This window comes from Nicotiana tomentosiformis, chromosome 1, assembly GCF_000390325.3.
Source record: "Nicotiana tomentosiformis chromosome 1, ASM39032v3, whole genome shotgun sequence".
Lineage (NCBI taxonomy): Eukaryota > Viridiplantae > Streptophyta > Magnoliopsida > Solanales > Solanaceae > Nicotiana > Nicotiana tomentosiformis.
In genome coordinates, this window is record NC_090812.1 from 19,724,866 (window position 1) to 19,745,080 (window position 20,215).

The 20,215-nt window shown below is 35.9% G+C and overlaps 3 protein-coding genes across 5 annotated transcripts; 1 reads left to right on the forward strand and 2 right to left on the reverse strand.

Moving 5' to 3' along the window:
• Window positions 1-456: 456 nt before the first annotated feature.
• LOC104092490 (protein DMP3-like) lies at window positions 457-1,568 on the reverse strand. Its single transcript, XM_009598104.4, has one exon. The coding sequence runs from the start codon at window positions 1,313-1,315 to the stop codon at window positions 614-616; it is 702 nt and encodes a 233-aa protein (XP_009596399.1). The 5' UTR covers window positions 1,316-1,568; the 3' UTR covers window positions 457-613.
• A 3,272-nt stretch (window positions 1,569-4,840) lies between these two features.
• LOC138904156 (uncharacterized) lies at window positions 4,841-7,788 on the reverse strand. Its single transcript, XM_070192683.1, has 6 exons — window positions 7,517-7,788; window positions 7,419-7,469; window positions 7,055-7,316; window positions 6,664-6,910; window positions 6,227-6,321; window positions 4,841-5,515 (listed from the first exon to the last, which is right to left on the reverse strand). The coding sequence occupies exons 1-6, from the start codon at window positions 7,786-7,788 to the stop codon at window positions 4,841-4,843; spliced, it is 1,602 nt and encodes a 533-aa protein (XP_070048784.1).
• A 2,841-nt stretch (window positions 7,789-10,629) lies between these two features.
• LOC104092497 (uncharacterized) lies at window positions 10,630-20,057 on the forward strand. 3 transcript variants are annotated; one of them, XM_033655217.2, is made up of 9 exons: window positions 11,301-11,408; window positions 11,577-11,658; window positions 11,764-12,505; window positions 12,913-12,990; window positions 13,504-13,738; window positions 14,259-14,358; window positions 16,348-16,483; window positions 18,624-18,977; window positions 19,586-20,057. In XM_033655217.2, the coding sequence occupies exons 3-9, from the start codon at window positions 11,888-11,890 to the stop codon at window positions 19,784-19,786; spliced, it is 1,722 nt and encodes a 573-aa protein (XP_033511108.1). In that variant the 5' UTR covers window positions 11,301-11,408; window positions 11,577-11,658; window positions 11,764-11,887; the 3' UTR covers window positions 19,787-20,057. The 3 variants fall into 3 exon arrangements, with proteins under 3 accessions (XP_009596406.1, XP_018625061.1, XP_033511108.1); XM_009598111.4 differs by lacking the exons at window positions 11,301-11,408; window positions 11,577-11,658 and adding an exon at window positions 10,630-10,846; XM_018769545.3 differs by lacking the exons at window positions 11,301-11,408; window positions 11,577-11,658 and adding an exon at window positions 10,630-10,805.
• The last annotated feature ends 158 nt before the right edge of the window (window positions 20,058-20,215 follow it).

Below are 20,215 nucleotides of genomic sequence, written 5' to 3' on the forward strand. Positions count from 1 at the left end.
TATTCCCTTCCAGACACTCCTTGAGGTGGCAAAACTTAGACTTTAATTTCTGGCAAAACCAAAAATTTATTAAGGGGTATCTAAATATAAAAAAATAAACAAACAAAAAAATATGAAAAGTAAATGTATAATATATGTATAAAAACAAATTTGTAACCTAGTCAAACATTTTAATTTTTATGCTAAGGGGTGTGTATATCTCTAATCTCAAATATTACTAGTGTCGCCAAATTGCATTTACTTTAAAATACTTGGCATTTTAGGAAAAAAATCATTTATTATCTCTTCTTTTTATTCCTTCTAAGTTTACATTTACTATTTCAATTAGTGGAGTATTAATTAAGTGAGACGTTTAAGAAGAAATAAAAGATAATTTAGACAAACACTCTTATAAGTAAGACTGTATTGGATGTCTTTTTTAATGACCTCGCAAAAACCTTATAAAAAGAGATAATATTGATTCGAGAAAGTAATTATTATTGAATGATTTCTTTTACAAGTAAATTAATTAATTAATTAATGACTTTTAAATATGGAGCCACGATAAATACAACAGCAAATGTTACAGTTTTCACTTGTTTCTCTACAAGATTACAGACATTAATTAAAAAAATTACCGTCTGTCAGGTGTAACAGGGAAGCCAATGCCATGTCTCCTTGTTGGAAAGACCACAAATAACAAGCTGCAAATTACCCCTATCCCAATAGGAACCACATCAAGTACCTGTTTTGTTTCTTGATTTGGACTTGGATAATAGCAACTCACCACATTCTTATCTCTCAAAGCTACTGCAACAAATACAAGAACAGATAGCATAGCATGTACTAAATCAATGAACCCAACTCTATACTTGTTCAATTCACTAGGAACTCCTGAAGCTGTTGCTGCGTTGTAATCGAAAATCCACAACCCTTTGAATGTGGCTAAGCCATAGTAAATTTGTCCGTCTGGTGCTTTAAAGCTATCAGTAAAACAAGCTACAAAGCAAGAAAAGGCTAGTAATGCAAGGAGGATTAATGTCATGGGACGTGTTGCTGTGTCACACGAGCCGTTGTTTGTGAAAATTGGGATTAGAAGTTGGAATGCTAAGAGGGTCCCTGTTGGAAGTAGGTTAGCCAAATTTGCTGTGGTTTCTAACGCACGCTGAGAAATTGACAGCCGCGGTACAAGCGGCCGTTCTGAAGAATCTGGTATAAGATTATTATTGTTGTTATCGTTGTTGTTGTCAGTATGGAGTAATGGAATTTCGGAGGCATCTGAAGATGTGGATGCTTGCTTAGAGATGGTTGATCTAGCTCGTAGAGACATGTCCATTAACGCTAATTACACCCTATTTAAAATAAAGGACCTTTCCAATTTAATCTCTCCCTTGGATTTTGAAGAGCTAAATAGCGAAACTCTTTGTAAGCTCTTCGTGCCTGAGAAATTGCAAAAGTGAAGGTAGAGAGGAGATTGGAAATGAGCTTGCTATAACGGTATATAAATGAAAGTTATGATCGGTTAGGATATGTGGTGGGGCTGAGGTTGAAGAAGAGCAGAAGACGAAAGAAAAGTCTATAGATGGGAGTTTTATGCGTGTTGAAAAGAGGAATATAAGTTTGGTATTGACCTAACCAAAACTAAAATACTTAAACTAGAAATAAATGAGGAAATGGAAACTTCCCGCTGGTTCAAAATGACTCCGTCTTCCTTCATGTGCTGGCAATACACGTTAATATTAGCTTTCAATCTGATGTTTGCTTCTACGAATTGTATGAACCTAATTTGACATCTTTTGATTTAATTCAACGTTTTATAATAACGTCACAAGTTGTGGAAGGAACTTTATCCAGGTGTGACTTGGCACAATTTTTTACATGCTTCTACATATATATTAATATTATCTTAACAATTTTATATCTCGAAGACCCATGGATCAGTTGTTTGGGTACATATATAAAGAAACTTGGGTGTGAAGGTAGAGTTGTAATTATCAGGCTTTTAACTCAATTAATTGTTAGGAATCGTTTGATACACGGAATAAGCTGAGTTAAGGTGCAGGATAAAATAGAGTTAATCCTGAATATCCTACCTTATACTATTAATTAACAAGTTCCAAGCCTTTCGATATAACAAGTTCCTTGAAATTGAAAACTTGTTGATGATGCTTATCATTGATGATGACTTGTACGTTGGCCTAGAGGCCATTAACTTAAAACGTTTTGACTAATCTATTAATGGCGTGAAAGTCAAAACAAGCAACTGCACGCGTATAGACACAGTGGATCAGGAAATATAAAGGGCTTTTGACACATTTAACTGCACGGTCAAAAATATTTAGGGTCACTAGTTAATATACGTATAATCATGTACTTCCTCCGTTCACTTTTATTCGGCACATTTTGACTTTTTACGCTTCTTAAAAAATAATAAATAAAGTGAATAATTTACTATGATACTCATATTAATTGATGTATATTTTATTGAATTTGAGAAAATGATTTGAAATGAATAATAAATACTGTAGGTATAACAGGAAAAAAAAAATTCTCTTGATATGCGTAAAGTGACAAGTAAAAATAAAAATCTATTTTTAGTATACTTGCCAAGTAAAAGTGAACGGAGGAAGTATAATACATATATTTTTTTGGTGGATGGCTATTTAGCTTGAAAACACTGATCGATCATTTTTAGTTTAAGCGATTGAGTAAACGACTATTTAGATTAATTCCCCGGAACTGAATTGCATGGCCAACTTTATATTAGGCCTGTATTTTTCTTCTAGTTTCAGTGGCCAAAACTAGTCACGAGAGGGTCAGCCCAATGTTATATTAGGTTGTAGAGCTTTGGGATTTACACAAATAGTCAGTCATATTCATTATTTACTTTTCCTAGTCGATGTACATAGATTATACACTGATTATACATAGTTATACACATATTATACATGGATTATTCATATATTGTATATTCATGGACTATTTTAAATTTAAGTGATTGGGTAGACGGCCATTTGGAATGATTCTTCTAGGGTTTTTGAATGTATATAATGGACCTAATACCACAATTTACGAATTAAGCCTATAAGCTGTAATAAGCAATAACATAAAATCAAGGTCAATGACATTTGTTAAGCCATAAAATTGCCATGTAAATTAAGATTGATTAGACGAAACCCTAGTGTCTAAGACGAAGAGAGAGAACTGATATTAGACACATAAGGTAAATAAAAGAATGATTCTCATTAATTAAAAATAGAACTGAAGGTTCTAGTTATATATACAATGTTTGTATAAGTAAACCGGACAAGGGGCGGGTCCTTAAATGAAAATGAAGCCCAAGTGATAAGAGACCCAATATGGAAAAGTCAACCTGGATCTGGGCTTAATAGCTAAACTCCATCACTCCCCCCCCCCCCCCCAAGCTGGAGGGTGGGAACACACCCAACTTGCACAACAATCTGTGATGAGGAACACATGTCAACGCCTTAGTCAAAACATCAGCAAGTTGGTGAGTGGTAGAGATATGCTGAAGAGAGATTAAGCCAGTGGAAAGAACAGCATGCACATAATGACAATCAACCTCAATATGCTTTGTATACTCGTGAAACATTAGATTTTTAGCAATATGAAGTGCAGCTTGACTGTCACAAAAAACAGAAACATGGGAAGTGATCACCAGGCCCATATCAGAGAGTAAACGAACCAACTAGCTTACCTCAGCAACAACCTTTCTGAGAGCTCGATATTCAGCCTCTGCAGAAGATAAAGAAATAGTCTGTTGCTTCTTAGATTTCCAGAAAATGGGAGAACCCCCAAGAACAATGTAGTAGTAGTATCTAGTGACAGATTTCCTGGAGATGGGGCAGGCAGCCCAATCTGAATCAGAGTAGGCCTGCAGTGAAAAATTAGTTGTGTTGCTGAGCAGATACCTTGGGAAGGAGCATTGAGAAGATACCTAGGGGCATGTAGGGCAGCCAACATGTGAGGCACCTTAGGAGAGACCAAAATCTGGCTGAGATATTGCACTGAGAAGGAGATATCTGGCCTTGTGTGTTGAAGGAAATTGAGCTTGCCAATGAGCATCCTATACAATGAGGGATCAGGAAGAGGATCCACAACATCAGGGGAAAGCTTATAGTGTGGATCAAGAGGAGTAAGAACGGGCTTGACATCAAGGCAGTGAAATTCTTGTAGAAGATCCCTGGTGTACTTGTACTGATTGACAACATAACTTTGAGGAACTCTATTGACTTCAAGACCAAGGAAATAGTGCACAGAATCAAGATCTTTCATTTTAAACTACTAATCCAAAAAAGACTTCAAGGTAACCATCTCATTAGTGTTATTGCCAGCCAAGAGAATGTCATCTACATAAACTGCCAATAGAACAATTGAGGAGTAAGACACCTTAGTAAACAGAGATAAATCATTCTTACTAGGGAAATATCCTCTTAAGATGAGAGAGGCAGAAAGCTTGACAAACCACTGCCTTGAGACCATAAAGAGATTTCCTCAACATATAGGCCAAAGGAGGATCAGAGTAGGTAGTGGTGACAGTGAGACCTAAGGAGATCTTCATGTGGACCTCTTCATAAAGGTCACCATGCAAAAATACATTGTTGACATCAAATTGGTGGATAGTCCAATTATGCTTGATTATAAGGGTCAGAAGACATTTGATTGTAGTGATCTTGACCACAAGACTGAAAGTTTCATTATCTATGCCTTCTTGTTGAGAATCATTGCTGATGACCATCCTGGCTTTATACCTTGCAATGGACCCATCACTCATCTGTTTGACCTTATACATCCACCTGCGGGGAATAACCTTCTTGCTAGGTGGCAAAGGCACAATATCCTAAGTATAATTGGCATCCAAGGCCTGAAATTCCTTGAGCATATCATCTTGCCATGCAGGATGAGGTGCAGCCTGCAGAAAATACTGAGGCTCATGTAAAGGAGAAACTGGTAGGGAAAGCTTGGATTGGGTATCTGAACTGACAGATGTGCAGATGTAGTCTTTAAGGTAACTGCGGGCATCAGAGACTCTGGTGGAATGTATGGGAGGAGCATGATCTGTGCAAGGTGCATGAGGAATTAAATAGGAGGGAGAAGTTGAATAAGAATGAGGTATCGCAATAGGAGGAGGAGAATATAGATAGATGAAAGGTGTAGGAGGAGGCTGGACATAAGAAGTAGTAGGAGTAAAAGGCTGGATATCTTCAAAGAAAGCTAGAGTAGGAGCAGAAACTGAATAGAAAGGAGGGACAGAAGAATGAGTAGATGAGTGGTAGGGGGAAATGTGCTCATAAAATGTGACATCTCTAGAGAAAAAGACATAATGGGTGTCTAAGTTCAAGAGTTTGTAACCCTTCTTGCCCAAGGGGTAGCCCAGAAATACACATGGAGAGGCTCTAGGCTGAAATTTGTCCCTCCTAATCTTAGGCAAAGTGGCATAATACAAGCAGCCAAAGGTCCTAAAATGATTATAAATGGGAGGATAACCATGTAACTTTTCATAGGGAGAGAGATTCTGAATAACAGGGGAAGGAAACCTATTAATGAGATAGGTAGTTGTTAACATACAATCACCGCACTACTTGACAGGAAGTTTAGACTAGAAAAGTAAAGGCCCTAGAGGTTTCTAAAAGATGCTTATATTTTCTTTCAACTACCCCATTCTACTGAAGAGTGTGAGGTACAGTGGTCTGATGAATGATGTCAGATTCAGCAAAGAAAGAAGTAGCTTGAGAACTGGATCCAAGTTCAAAAACATTGTCTAATCTAAATATTTGAATAGAAGTGTGAGAGTGAGTTTTGACCATGAAGACAAATGCTTTAATGAGATTGAAAGCATTGATTTTGCAGGAGAGTAAATGAATCCAAGTGACTCTAGAGTAGTCATCCACAATAGTCAAAAAGTATCCATTGTATGTTCTAGTGTGATAGGGACACCACAAGTCAATATGAATAAGTTGAAAACAATTAGTAGACTTAATAGAACTATTTGGAAAAGAAAGTCTTTATTGCATAGCTAAAGGACACACATAACAAGTAAAAGATTGGTTAGAAGATAATTTATTAGACAAACAAGAGATAGTTTTTATTCTAGATAAAAACATATGACCTAATCTTTGATGCCAAAAGAAATCAAATTTATTGATTGAAGTAACATGATTACAAGAGTAGTGCAAGCACCGTAATCACATTTAGGTAAAAAAGTAGTAGCTGAAGTGGTATTTACAGATAAAACAAGTTTAAGCAACTCAAAAGATGATTGAATGACATACAACTTATTTTGTGCTCTACCAATTCCCAATGGCCTCTTCAGAGAAAAGCCTGGTATAAGACAAGAAAATTTGGCAAAGAAGGTTGCGCAATTGAATTGGGAAACTAATTGGGGAACAAAAATGAGATTGAACTGAAAAGAAGGAACTAGGAGTACATTTGATAAAGTAAAATCAGCAATAAAATTTAAAGAGCCAGTGCATGTGACTTTTACTTTCTAACAATTTGGGAGTGTTAATAGAAAAGGCAAAGGCAAAGGTTGAATGTTGTGTAAAAGATCTTTGTGAGGTGTCATATGATTGGTTGCTCCTGAATCTAGAATCCTAGTGTTTGTCTTTAAGTATGAAGCACAACACAAGATAACAGAATATACAGCAAGACTGCAGAACACACCTGCAAAGGCACGCATGGCAGCATTGCTAGTGGGAAGATCCTGAACTGGTGTGGTTAGATAAGATTGTTGAAAAAGATTCATCAAGTGTTGATATTTCTCCCTGGTAAACCCATGAGTAGGAGCACATGTTGGGCCTTCAGAGGATGATGATGAATTCATCATAAGTTCATCAATTTGAGCACAAGCTGCAGACTTCTTTCCCTTAGTAAATTTGAAGTCTACTGGGAAGCCATGGAGTTTGTAACACTTGTCAATAGAATTTCCAGGCTTATTACAATATTTGCAAACACCAGTGACCCTCTTGTTGTCAAAATTAACCCTCTAAGTGTAAACCTTGTTACTAGTATTGGGCTGAGCAAGGGCAGAAGCTGGAGCATGAGAGGATTATACAGAAAATGAGGCAAATTCTGAGAGGAAATTGGCCCCTGATGATTGAAGTTCCCTGTGGTTTTCATCATTAAGGAGCATAGAGTAAGCCTTTCCTAGAGTTGCTACAAGAGTGATCATTAAGATGTTCCTTCTCATATTGGAGTAGGTGTCATTGAGCCCAATTAGGAAGTGGATGAGTTTCTGCCCTTCACTACATTGTGGTTCAGCCCCACAAGTGCAAGATGGACCAAAAGAAGCAGTTTTCAACTCATCCCATAACTTCCTAAGTTTGGTGTAATAATTGGAAATATCAGAAGACCCTTGAGAGACACCTGCAATCTCTCTCTAAATTTGATAGTACCTACTGGCATTAAACTGCCCATACCTCTCCTCTATATCTCTCCAAATCTCCCCTGCAGTGTCACAATGCAACACACTGTCAGCAATATATTTGGAAAATGAATTGCTTAACCATACAAATACCATGTTGTTGTATCTCCCCAGTGATCATAGGGAGGGAAACCAAGAGGTGGCTGGGAGATTCTTCCATTGATCATCCCAGCCTTGTTTATTGCAGACAATGCAATGAGAATGTTTTTCTTCCACGGTGCATAACTAGTTCCATTAAAAGGTACTGGTACAAGTAAGCTTCCTAGGCTATCAGATAGATGTACATATAGAGGGTGGGAAGAGTCAATGGAATGGCTGATGGTGGATTCAACAGTTGAGAAGGTTGTGGAAGCGTCAGTACTCATATTCACTAGCCAACACTATCGATCAACTGGCAATTAAATGATTCATACAATACAAAGCACAAGTAACTAAACCAGAAGTTCTAAAACCGAAAAATATACATGCATGTATCAGTGACATCAGATACAATATGCAACACAAAGAATAGCAATAAAAATCTCAAACTAGAGCACAAAATTTATGACATTGATCAAACATCTTGAGAAATTGAAAGATATTGCCGGGTTTGCTAGGAGAGCAAGCTTCCGTAGTCGTTTCTCGAGAAAAACCCCAAATTCGTCCCGAAGAAGACACGAACTGTCCGTCACCGACAAATCAAAAATCAACAAAATCAAAAAATTGAACCGATGAATCGAAAGAACTTGTCAAGAACTATACGGATCTCCGCTCTGATACCATGTTAAGCCATATAATTGCCATGAAAATGAAGATTGAAGGAGACGAAACCCTAGTGTCTAAAACGAAAAGAGATAACTGATATTAGACACGTAAGGTAAATAAAAAAATAATTCTTGTTGATTAAAAATAGAAATGAAAGTTCTAGTTATATGTACAATGTTTGTCTAAGTAAATCGGACAAGGGCCGGGTCCCTAAATAAAAATGAAGCCTACGCGATAAGAGATCCAATATGGAAAGGTCAGCCTGGATCTGGGCTTGATAGCTGAACTCCATCATCATTTGAGTTTGGAGCTAATTTGGTTGAAATTTGGAAAAGAAAAAGTATTTGAGGTAGAAATCGAACAATCATGCTTGGAAGTTGACGTGATTACCTTAATATGGCAATTGGATCACTAGGCCTTAGCCTTATACTAACTAAAAAAAATGCATGGCACGTCTCCCAATAAAATTGGTCTAGGCGGAATGTCCCTTTTTTTTTTTTTACTTAAACACCATAATTCTTTAATATTTTAAGCTTGAAATTTTTATTTGGTGGTGGACCTTAGGAAGTGTTGAAGAACACAAAGTGAGTCTTTTTGTATTAGTGTTATTTGACTAAATTAGTGATTTAAGATTAGTTATGTTGGTATTTGGAAGCTTTTTTTTTGAAATATGAGATAATTTGGAGCAGATTTGGGGTGGTTTGATCGAAATTGAAGTTGCAAATTCTAAGAACGCTTTGTTAAAATAATACAAAAAAATTATATCAATTGGATAAACTTCATGAACAACTTAACAAATAGGTAAAGTAACTATATCATAATCTAACAATCCGGAAGAGAAATTCTTGAAGAACAAAATTATGCAAACCTGGTAAACTTTGATGAATAACTTAACATCTAGGTCAAGTAAATATAAAATAAATTCTATTAATCCGGTAGAAGCAATAACTGTGTGCGGGTCAAGGATATTTTTAAATACCGCCAATTGCGTATTTTTTAACATTGGAAATGCTCTATCGATCCACGTTGGTCAGTGTATCGGTTAGCCAGGCCTCGAGGAGCTTCTTTATCGCGGGTGGTGCCTCCTCTTCCACGGATGTGGAGGCTGTCTTACCAAGAGATTTTGTGATGCTGCACTGGGGAGGGGGTGATCCACCTCGCCTATGAGAGGCATTAGGCGTTGTGTCCTCGTCCACTGCTTCAGAGTTTTCGTGGATGATGTTCAAGAGGTTGGTTGGGAGGTCGCTCATTATTCTCGTTCTTTCTTCTCTGTTACCTGTCATATCAGATATATGCATGCAGAGAGGAAAATGTTCTTGTTTTGTTGTTGTTTTCTTTTACGTTAGTAACCAGTGTCAATTGTAGATCTAGAAGGAACTAAAAGACTTAGCTAGAAAATCCCCACAGACGGCGCCAAATTGTTTGACCAAAAAGTGTAACTTTTGATTAAACTATTAAATTTATATAATGATGGGTTAACTCTAGTTAAGGATAATAACTCTAGATGCAGATCTTAAAAATATGCGGGAGGAGGGGACATGCCCCATGAATGATTGATGACAATAAGTGCGAAATATTCTCAAAGTGTGAGCAATAATGGAGGTGTAACTAGCAATAAATATCAATAGATGACATTTGAGTAAATAAGGAGAATGATTCACCAAATAATGGATGGACTGGACGAATATTTCTCCTGACAATAATGAGTGATAGAAAGATCCAAGATTTATTTGAATAATCCTCGGATCTTGTGAAAAGATGTGGAATAATATGAGCAAGAATCTTTATCAAAAGGCAATCTTTGTATTTTTATTAGAGGGAGAAATTCTTCTTCTGAAAAGTATTCTTATCAAATGAATATTACATGCCTTTCTGCCTTTTCTTTTTCCCTTATATATTCAACACATATCCTTAGTAAACCATAATAGTACAAATGCAGAGAATATTCAGTAGAATATTTTCTCTAATATCCTACTATGAAAACTAGATGTTATTATCCTTTATGCGGTGCTTGACCTCGATCATGGTTGACACCTCGGCCACGAATTTTGCTGCCTTCTGGTCGACCTCGACCGACTCTATCCTTAATGCCATATTAGGCCAAATACCCTCAGGGCGGATTTTGGCCCATACACCCTGCTTCTCATTTTTCTTTCCTTTTTCATTTTGCTTGTTAGGGTACATGATAATATGTCAAGAAAAGAAAAGAACACATAATTTGTTTTCCTAAGTTTGGCAATTGCTAATTCTTTACCTAAAAACAGGTTTCCAACTTCAAAAAATGTCTAATCAAAGAAAGTTGTTCGCCTCCAACATTATTAGGATAATCAGTCATTTAACTTGCACGCGGCTCTACAATTTAGGTCCTAAAAGCGTAATTTACTCAAAAGTAAAAGATTAGGGAGCTAGGTGAAAATTTTCAAAAATTGGTGGGTTAGTGTTTATATAAGAAAATTCTATATTAATTGCAGTATGTCGAAAGGGAAAGGGCAAAGTGAAAACTAAAGAAAAAAGAAAAAGGGTTTTTTGTGGATTTCCTCTGTAATTCCGAAATCGCTTTTGTGTTTTCGGGGTCCTTTCAAATATTTTTCGACAACGTATATCAAGGCATAAGCGAGGGAGATTCAAAAAGAAAAGAGTAAGCTTTTCCAACTGACGGCTAAAACGACAAAGGAAAAGGTGGGACTCTTAGCCTCAAGCCCTTAACTACCTAAAATCTTTGGTTCTTTTACAGATTCCTACTCTTAGCTGGGGATTTTTATTGTGGGATTTTAATTTTTTCCTCGTATGTTCTCTTGTTTTGCATAATGGGATTTATTGGGTCGTCCAAGATTGTAGCTTTGAAGTTCTTGATCGTTCATTCTCATATTTCGAGCTCTTCTTTTCTTTTTTCTTTTGCTAATTCTCATTGTAGTTTTTAGGTTATGTTGGTTTGTCAGAAGTTCTTGTTTTTGCTGATTAATTCATGGTTTAAATTAGATTGGTTTTTCTCCTGTCTTTTCTCTTATAACTTGATTGTTGGTGGATTCTAGGGTTTGATTTTGTTGTGCTCCCCATGTTGGTAATTTTAAAATTCAATCCCTTTTTCTGTGTTCTGAAAAGAGATTCAATATATCCATTAACTGTGTGTGTTCAGCAGGTTGTTTTTGAAGAGTACATGTATGTTTAGTTAACTTTTCTTAATGGAAGAGACTAGCACAGCAAAATTCTTGCCAAAACTGTTGGAATTGTCGAACATCAGGTGGGACGTGGATATCTGGTCTTCTTATATGAACTTGGGCAATCTTCACCTCATGAGCTAGCTTTAGGAATCGAGTTAGGCCCAAGATCCATTTTTTAACATAAACTGGAAGTGTATTGTAATTTCTTCTTAATTTAAAATCAATGACTATGTTGTTTTGAGGTGCAGGAGATCCATGTCAAGTTTATACACAAACAAATTGGTGCTTTATGCCCAAGTAGGCTTTTGAATTACTGATGAGATAGATTTCGTATGCACCTGATTGCGATAATATGTTTTGGGATTAGTTCTGTATAGTTTGGCACTTAATTGGGTGATTATTCTAACTGGGTCCTGTTTATCGCGGTTTTTGTAGGCTGACAATACTTTCCTGCTTGAAGCAGCCTAGTGCGAGATATACAACCTGCTTTTGTCCTTTTGAGAGTTTCAACTGACTAAAGACTATTGCTCACTTTAAGATTTCGATTTGTTCCCAAGAGATGAAGCGTCGACGCGGAAGCAGAAAAGGTAAAGCAAAGAAGCCTCGAACAACTGGAACAAGTGAGGAGGCACCTAATAATGGTAGTATGAATACAGAAACAAATTCTGGTACAGAAGAATCTGACAATGATGGAGTTGACTCTGGAGTTGAGGCTGAGACACCATCTTCTACCGTAACTGGTATACCGGAAAAACCTGTAATCGCTACTTCTGGTGCGCCAAGGGATAAACCTGCAGGTTTAGCAGTTTATGGGCGTATGAAAGTAAAGATCAAAACTTCAAAACTGTTAGAATCCCAGCGTACCTCTTCCGAAGCAGCTACTCCTAGTGATACTGATAAAAGTAGCCAGCAAGCTGGTCCAGAAAAACAGGTTGCTTCTAATGAGAAAATGGAAGACAGTGCAAACTCATTGCCCGAGGATAATGTAACTACCACTGGAAATGTGCCAAAAAAATCTGGAGGCATAAAGATTAAGTCTTCAAAGGGCTTTTCTTCAAGCATGAGCCCTTGTAGTAATGCTGAAATGATGAAGGAAGAGAAGACAAAACAGCAAGAGCCTGAGTTACATCGCCGTGATTTGAGATTCAACAAGCAGGAGCTAGACACTGCTTTGGAGGTAAGCGGGACAAAGAAACCTATTCTATTTGTAATGGCATGTTCAGAAGATGCACAATTTTAACATATTCCATATGTGTTGGTTTTGAAGGTTATGAGTTATAGCTGTTAGTTGGTAAGGAAGTAAAAGCGGAGGGGAAGTAGAATTGGAGGGTTACCCCTCCATATTAACCTTTTTAGTCCCTCCAAAATTGGACGAATATGATAAATTATATATCTTTTACTTCTCTTTCACCCTTACCTCCGCTTATGGATAGTATATCAATGAACTTCTTTTTCCTTTCCACTCCCCTTCCCTTTCATGGAACCAAACATATTGTTTTACCGTGCTTCGAAGATGCAAGTTTGTAAAGATATCTTAAAGATATAACTTCTATGCTAAATTAATTTTATTTCCTGTCTACTTAGGTTATAAGAAAAATTATGAAAATGGATGCTGCAGAGCCCTTCAATGTTCCAGTTGATCCTATCGCTCTTGGAATTCCTGTAAGTAAATAATTAACTTTTCTAATATCTTTCTTCCATAGTAGGAGTAATGTATTCTAGAGTTGGCTTTGTAGGTTCTAATTCAACACCGAGCATTCCATGTCCCTGTGAGAGGGTTTTGACAAGTAAATATCTGTAAAATTTGTTACACTGATTAAAGCTATTGTAAATGGTTCTCATGTTGGCTGAAAAGTCCTCTGTATATTTTTGGTATTGGCAGGACCAACTTCCGCTGTTCGCGTATAACAAGTTCTTGTAGCATTATTAAAGTTTCCAATTTACATCTCGATACCAATATCATGAAACTGGTTTACCTAGAAATTCCCCCCCCCCCCCCCCCCCCCCCCAAAAAAAAAAGAAGCAAAAGTGATGGCTGAAAGCATGTAGAGGTTGCAGTCTTTGTCTTCTGAATAGTATTTTAAAAGCTTCAGCTATTGCTTATTTTACCTGTCCCTTTTTCCTTCCTCTAATACATTAATGATGAAATTATTCTTCAACTGGTGTGTGGGGCAGGATTATTTTGATGTTATAGATACGCCTATGGATTTCGGAACAATATGTAGTAATCTGGAAAGTGGTGTCAAATACATGAACTCCGAGGATGTCTATAAGGATGTGCAGTATATATGGAATAACTGCTACAAATACAATAATAAGGGTGATTACGTTATGGAGCTCATGAAGCGGGTGAAAAAGAACTTTGCAAAGTACTGGACAGCAGCTGGCTTATACAGCGATCATATGCAAAGTAAATCTCTCTAGTGCCTTAATCTATTTTCATACCAGTATCAATCTGCTGAATTTGCTTATATGTTTGTCTTCCTTTCCTGCACGCCTAGCTATTAAGCATTGTTCATCAATTTTGAATGGTCTACTCTATGCCAACTATCTACTGGCACGTGTTTGTCTTGGTTTGTGGTTTTGTCTGTTCGTTTCCATACTTGAAGCAGGTAGATTTGTTTATATGACTGCAAAAAGTATCAAAGTTTGGTTTAGGGCTGGAAGAGATATATGCCTCTGGAGTCCCTTTGTTCCTTTCTCTTCTTTCTTCTGCATTTACTAAGTAAAATTTCACTTCTTTTCCAAATTTCTCTTTTCCCTTATGTGTCTGCATACAATTTGACATATCATCATAAAATACTTCATCGTTATGGAAAAGCATTAATTTACATGTTCACTAAATAATTTCTTCTATCTTATGTTCTCCTTGTTTGAGCCTTTAAACTGTCGTTAATCAGTATTTAACTCACGTCTTCTTATCCTATTAGGTGCCGAAAGCAGTCAAACTAAGGACACTACACCTTCAAGTCATGGAAAGGAACCTACAAAAGGTGGTTCCTTAAGTCAGAAGAACAAAAAGCTTCAAGGGTATGTTGCTGTATGCTTTAATTACATACTTTCCTCATTGGCTATCACTTCTATGCAGGGTCTAGACATGTTTGTACAATGTACATGTAGAGAAATTGAACACTTATTATCATAAAACTAACCAGAAAAAGGTTTATAAAGATGAATTTTTTTTTTATCCGTTAATGTAGCAATTGCGCATCATTTATTGATAAGGGTTCGAGGAGATGGAAGATAAGACGTCATTGAAAATCATATATTTTCTCTCAAACAGAGAATGTACAGCTATACTCCTGTCCATACTAGATATCTCAATTGCAATATTTTTAAGCCTCATCGCCTTTATGGAGCAGCTGTGTGCCACAACTAATCCTATTCTTCTGGGTTTGTCTTATACCAAAGAAATTCTTTTCTTATGATAATTGGCTGTACCTTTTGCTTTCTCATAGTTATAGGCAAATTTTGTGTAGTTTCTTGGATGGTAAGCATCTTTTCCGTCAGTTTGGAAAATGCATTCTTGCTGGCGACCCTAAGAATAAAGCCATTTAGTGATAGAGAGTCGCTACCTGTGGCATTAGCAGGGTGAGTTTTTTTTTTTTGGGGGGGGGGGGGGGGATGTTTTCCATAGAAGGACGAGATCGCTGGGGCGAGCAGAGAGAAGTGGAGCTCAACGACTGGTTATGGGCAGCAGAGAAAGGGATGTCAGGAAATGGATTGCTCCATTGGCAGGAGGGGAGATGGTGAACTAGATGCAATGCATGTGACCTTATCTTGAAGGAGGTCGACAGTAGGAGAGAAGTCACTCGACAGAAAGAAGTCTTTGGAGGGAGGTCACTGCTCGGGCATGCAGGATAGGAAACCAGATAATGGTAAGGGAGAAGGATGGGAAACTGCAAGTAAGTTAATTATTTGTAGTTAAAATCATGTCAATCGAGTTCAGATGCCATTTTAAAATACTGATATAGAACAAAAGATATAGCTTTAGGTTTTCAGTGGCTAGTTTTTTCTTATGCCAAAAATATCCAATTTCTTATTCATAATCTCTAAAAGTTCAATCATGACGATTGTGTAACAACTAATGTACCATTTTGTCACTATATTTCTTGTCTAGTGATGTGCTCTTAAAGACAGAGCCAATTGGTGAATATATATATGCCTTCATACCTTGACACCTACATTAAATGCCAACTAAGCGAAGCGAAGTGCGCAACCTGCGTTTCACCGAGTTTCATAGCATAAGCGCGCTTTAAGCCCTTTAACAACAATGTCCCCAATTTTATCACAATCGTGAAACTGGCTTAATCCAGAGAAACCAAAAACACCTACTAAATGCTGGATAAATCTGATCTGGCATATTCGTGATGCTAGTCAGAATTACCAAACAGCCCCTAAAGTAAATGGGAAAACTGCATATATAATCTCCACACCATGTTTCTATTTAATTTTAATAATTTACAGTTAGCCTAGCTTCAATATCGCTATGGACTCTTCAACAAAGGTTCTGTAAAAGGAGATTCTCTTTTACATTGATTAGGAGGACTTGGAGTATTTAATTTGAGGAAATAATATAGAATAGGAAAATTCTAAAGCAAAATACAAAGGCAATTTTAATTACTTAGAAGTTGGAAAAGGCCAAAGATATATTAGTGCGATAATTTTCAATGCCAAACAAAATTAACACTGGCAGAAATAGCATTTGATTTGGTCAAGTAAATGTCACAATTAAGAGCTACTAATATTTGGTAATCTGAATGTTGCAGAATCATATTTAGTGGTTTACTGGTTTTTGGATCATAAGGTCACGCAATCAGAAGCACTATCACACTTCTTTCTTAAATTCTTTCTCTGTTTTCTTTTAGAAAGTATAATTCCCTTCCCCAGACTTTTGCATGATTTTCCGGTTTCTGCTATATACTGGTGACGTTACAATTTGTCTAAAGGTGGTAGTTTGGTATCAATTTACTGTTAATATGTAAACTATTTTCCTTGATTTTATTGGCTTTCCTTCAGGCTCAAGAAGCACAAGGAAGGATGCCTTTGTGCTATATGTGTGATGATACGACGCAGGCAAGAGCGGGAGGAGAGCACTCGGCTGTTGGATGACCAGGAGGCTAGTGATGATTATCCAGAGGAGATTAAACCAGAGGTATTATAGTTTCTGTTTTGTTGCCTATGCTGTTTTATATATTTCTATCTGTTAAGAATACTTTGTAATTAAGGGTTAACATTAGGGAATCAATAAGAGCCTGTTTGGAAAGCCACCTAGGAATTGGATTTGGGTGTAATTACACAGTTTGGCATGTTTGTCTGGCTAAGTAATTATTTGGTCAACATGAAATTGGGTGTAATTGGAGAGGTGTAATTACACTCGCCAATTCTCAAGTGGAGGTGAGAATTTGTGGTAATTATACTGTGTAATTACAAGGTTACTTTTTAATTTCTTTCCCTTTTGTTTTTATTTTAATTTATTTTATTTATAACTTTTTATTTCCATTATTTTAATTTCTTTTATTTTTATTTATACTTTTAAATTTTTAAATATATGTATTTTTATATATTATTTATCTTTTATTTCTCTACCTTTACTTCTTGTGATTCCATGTAATTGCTCATATATTTTATTTCTTATTTGTTTTATTTTCTTCATTTAGCGTAACTGTGTTATTATTCTAGTTCTTGAAACAACACCTCCTAATATTAGAAATAATGAGTCGTTAAGCAGACTTGGCATATAATGAGTGATGTCATTAAAGTAGAATTTCATTGTTGAATGAAGTTATAAACTTATTATGTTTCATAATCTTAAGTTGTATTGGAACTTATTTTTATTATGCTGGAATTTGACATATCTTAAACTATTTTTTTTTTTTGGATTTTGAAATTATGTTATATTTATGATTCCAATTTACTTGTTTTAGTAGTATTGGCTTGTTATTTCACATGGCATGTTGTTCATTTTTTAGTTAGAATTGATAGATTAGTTTTGTCAAACATTTGAATGATGTTGTGACATTATATTTATAAATATTAATTTATTTTATCATCATGTATTCCATAATGTTCTTATAAGACGTATGTTTTTAGTTTTTATAATTAATTAAAGTAAATATTATTAATTAGAAAAATATATATCAATTATTTTTACAATATTAGTTATAAATATATGATAACTAATTAATGCATATTCAAGAAAAAATACACATCTTAAATACCACATCTAATATCATTTATGCTTGTAAAAAATCATTTATAGGCATATATTTATTATATTAAGTTTTAAGTTTTGATAATTACTTCATTTAAAATTTAATCTAACTGTGTAATTACACTTGTGCAACCAAACAGTACACATGTAATTATAAAATTGTGTAATTACTAGACTGTGTAATTACACCAATTCCAATTACCGAGTGGCTTTCCAAACAGACCCTAAGAATCTGTAGAGAAAGAAGAGAAAGCCTATTTGGATTCAAGTAGCAATATACAAATATTCTAAAAAAGATGGAATATAAGAATACATAATTATAGAAAAAGAATCTTCTTAATTGATCCTATTTGATCTTAGATGAGACGGTCTCCTTAATTGGTATTTAAGTTTGAGCTATAATTACGATATTCTTAACACTCCCCCTCAATGTTGGAATGTCTGTATCGTATGCTTTAGCTTGTTGCAGTTGTATCCCGTCTTGGAATTTAGACGTGAATTTGTAAGGATATCTAACAAGTACTAGCTGGTCATTTGATTGATGAAGCTCGTTGTGATACATCCCAATTCAGTCTTTTGCCAGGCAATGTATCTTTATGTGCTTCGTTTTTTCGTTAAATATGTACTTTGAAACAGTATGTAGTGCAACTTCTCAAAAATTAGTTTATTTGTTCTTCTCCTTCAAAATTTCGGCCTGGCAGGTGTGTTGCAGACATGAAAATAAATAATTTGTCAGCTCTCTAACAAATTTTGCTTCCAGATGAGGTGGACACACATAATGTTACCATTCTCAAAAAGATGAGTTGGACACAATTTGATACTTGTAATTATGTTTTATTTCTTATCTTAGACATGCTAGTTCAACCTTAATAACTTGAGGGGAATAAATAATCAAGTTGTGAATTCTCATATTTCCTTCTTCTAATGCTAAAATTTTATCATCAATTTTTGTGTCCTCTTTTTTTTATTTCAAAGAAGGTTATTTTGAATTATCACATATGAGCTTGCGTGGTTCCTCTACTTCTTTGCAGTTCTTTTAGCATCCTTACTAACTGTTCTTTCTCCATTTTCACTCTAAAAGGGGACTTCACCTGTAGAAAGTCGAGAGTACACATCATCAAATATGGAGAATTCACCTGAGCAAGATGGTGATGCGAATCTACAAAAAAAAGGAGCAGAGAGAAAGTTGACTGAAAATCAGGGAGCTTTACATGAGAAGCTAGAGGAAGAGATGGAGAGTGAAATGGGAATCCAAAGTAAAAGAGCAGGGGTCACCTCTGAGCATTTGCAGTCAGGTCATGTATCTGTATATGAGCGTAAAGCACATCATCAGAAGCAAAATGTGGAGCCAGGTGGAGATTTGCTGAATGACACTCGAAAAGAAAATGTGCAGCATGGAGATGAAAATGCAGCAACTGGGCGACAGAGGCCAAAGGTAATACTATGGGAAAAGTATTGTTTGCACCTTTGATTCCAGTATGCAAAAGGCACATTCAAATATCTAGGATCATCATATATCAGTTCATACAATACTTTGCATTTGCTCAATTGGACGGTAGCCACTCAATTAACAGCTAGGATACACACTGAAGAAAATGCTCTCCTTATTAAAAATAATACTGATAATAATAATAATAAGACTGAAGCAAAATAATAATAATAATAACACTGAAGAAAAATGCTGTCCGAAGAAAAACATTCCAGGGTGAAGGATATGAGCTGCTATAATTGAGAACATTGCATGAAACAAATTCTGGAGTTTAAGTCCATGTTAAGTGCCAACAATCATTCAGTAAATTGTCTTGTGTTACCAAGTTTCAGGAAGTTCACTGAATTCTTCACGATGTTGAGGTTGATAGATGAAACCTATTTTCATCATTTTCCTCATATTGTCCTTTGGGAGAAAACTAAGCTGGAAATAATGCTATTTTCAAGTTTAAGAGGATTCATGTGTTTTACAGTGTAAGGCATATTATAGTAACCAAAAAAAAAAAACTACGTAGCATTTTTTAACAGAAATTGCATTGTGAAAAATTTGTACAGGAATTGCAAGACAAGTATCAGAAAGCCAAGATGTTTGAGAACCTGCGGTATCTTGAAAATCCAACGGTTATGGAGTTATCGCGAATCCTGTTTGCTGATAATCAAAGATCTGTCTGGAATGGACCGCATTCACTGGTTAAGCGTGAGGGTTCCGCCCGCAAGAGTTCTATTCATGCAGCTATTTCCATGTTTATGCAGTAGGTTAATTCTTTTTCCAGATGTTAATGCATGTTGAACGTGTGATTCTCAAGTTTTGGAGGTCAATGGCATTGATTTTCCTTTGTTCTTTTTTGGTAGTGGTCAATGGTAGGTCAAGTGTACTTTAAGGGTGATAAAATTCACTCCCAGTAACTTCTTTCTTTTTTGAAGTTATTTGGTCGTTTCTTTGTAAACGCAGGGACTACAACTAACGAAATGGATGCTTTGTAGATTATCTGATGTTTACTATTCACTAATAATGATTTTAACGCAATTCAGTTCGTCCTCGAGCGTTCCCTGGCCTACTTTACTGCAACTATCTTGCACACAAAGCGGGTTAACTGAAATTGGCGAGCCATTTGCTGAACCATAAGTCATTGACATTCAGAACATACTGAAGAGTCTAACATAGTACTGCACCTACTGGAAGTA

What these genes read in the sequence shown, in the direction of transcription:
- LOC104092490 (XM_009598104.4), bottom strand. Translation starts at nt 1,315, where the DNA reads ATGGACATGTCTCTACGAGCTAGATCAACCATCTCTAAGCAAGCATCC.
- LOC138904156 (XM_070192683.1), bottom strand. Translation starts at nt 7,788, where the DNA reads ATGAGTACTGACGCTTCCACAACCTTCTCAACTGTTGAATCCACCATC. An exon ending in TGGGGAGATACAACAACATG is followed by an intron (nt 7,470 to 7,516) that starts GTATTTGTATGG and finishes TATTGCTGACAG; the next exon opens with TGTGTTGCATTGTGACACTG. An exon ending in TGGAGAGATATAGAGGAGAG is followed by an intron (nt 7,317 to 7,418) that starts GTATGGGCAGTT and finishes CACCAAACTTAG; the next exon opens with GAAGTTATGGGATGAGTTGA.
- LOC104092497 (XM_009598111.4), top strand. Translation starts at nt 11,888, where the DNA reads ATGAAGCGTCGACGCGGAAGCAGAAAAGGTAAAGCAAAGAAGCCTCGA. An exon ending in ATACAGCGATCATATGCAAA is followed by an intron (nt 13,739 to 14,258) that starts GTAAATCTCTCT and finishes TTATCCTATTAG; the next exon opens with GTGCCGAAAGCAGTCAAACT. An exon ending in AAGAACAAAAAGCTTCAAGG is followed by an intron (nt 14,359 to 16,347) that starts GTATGTTGCTGT and finishes GCTTTCCTTCAG; the next exon opens with GCTCAAGAAGCACAAGGAAG.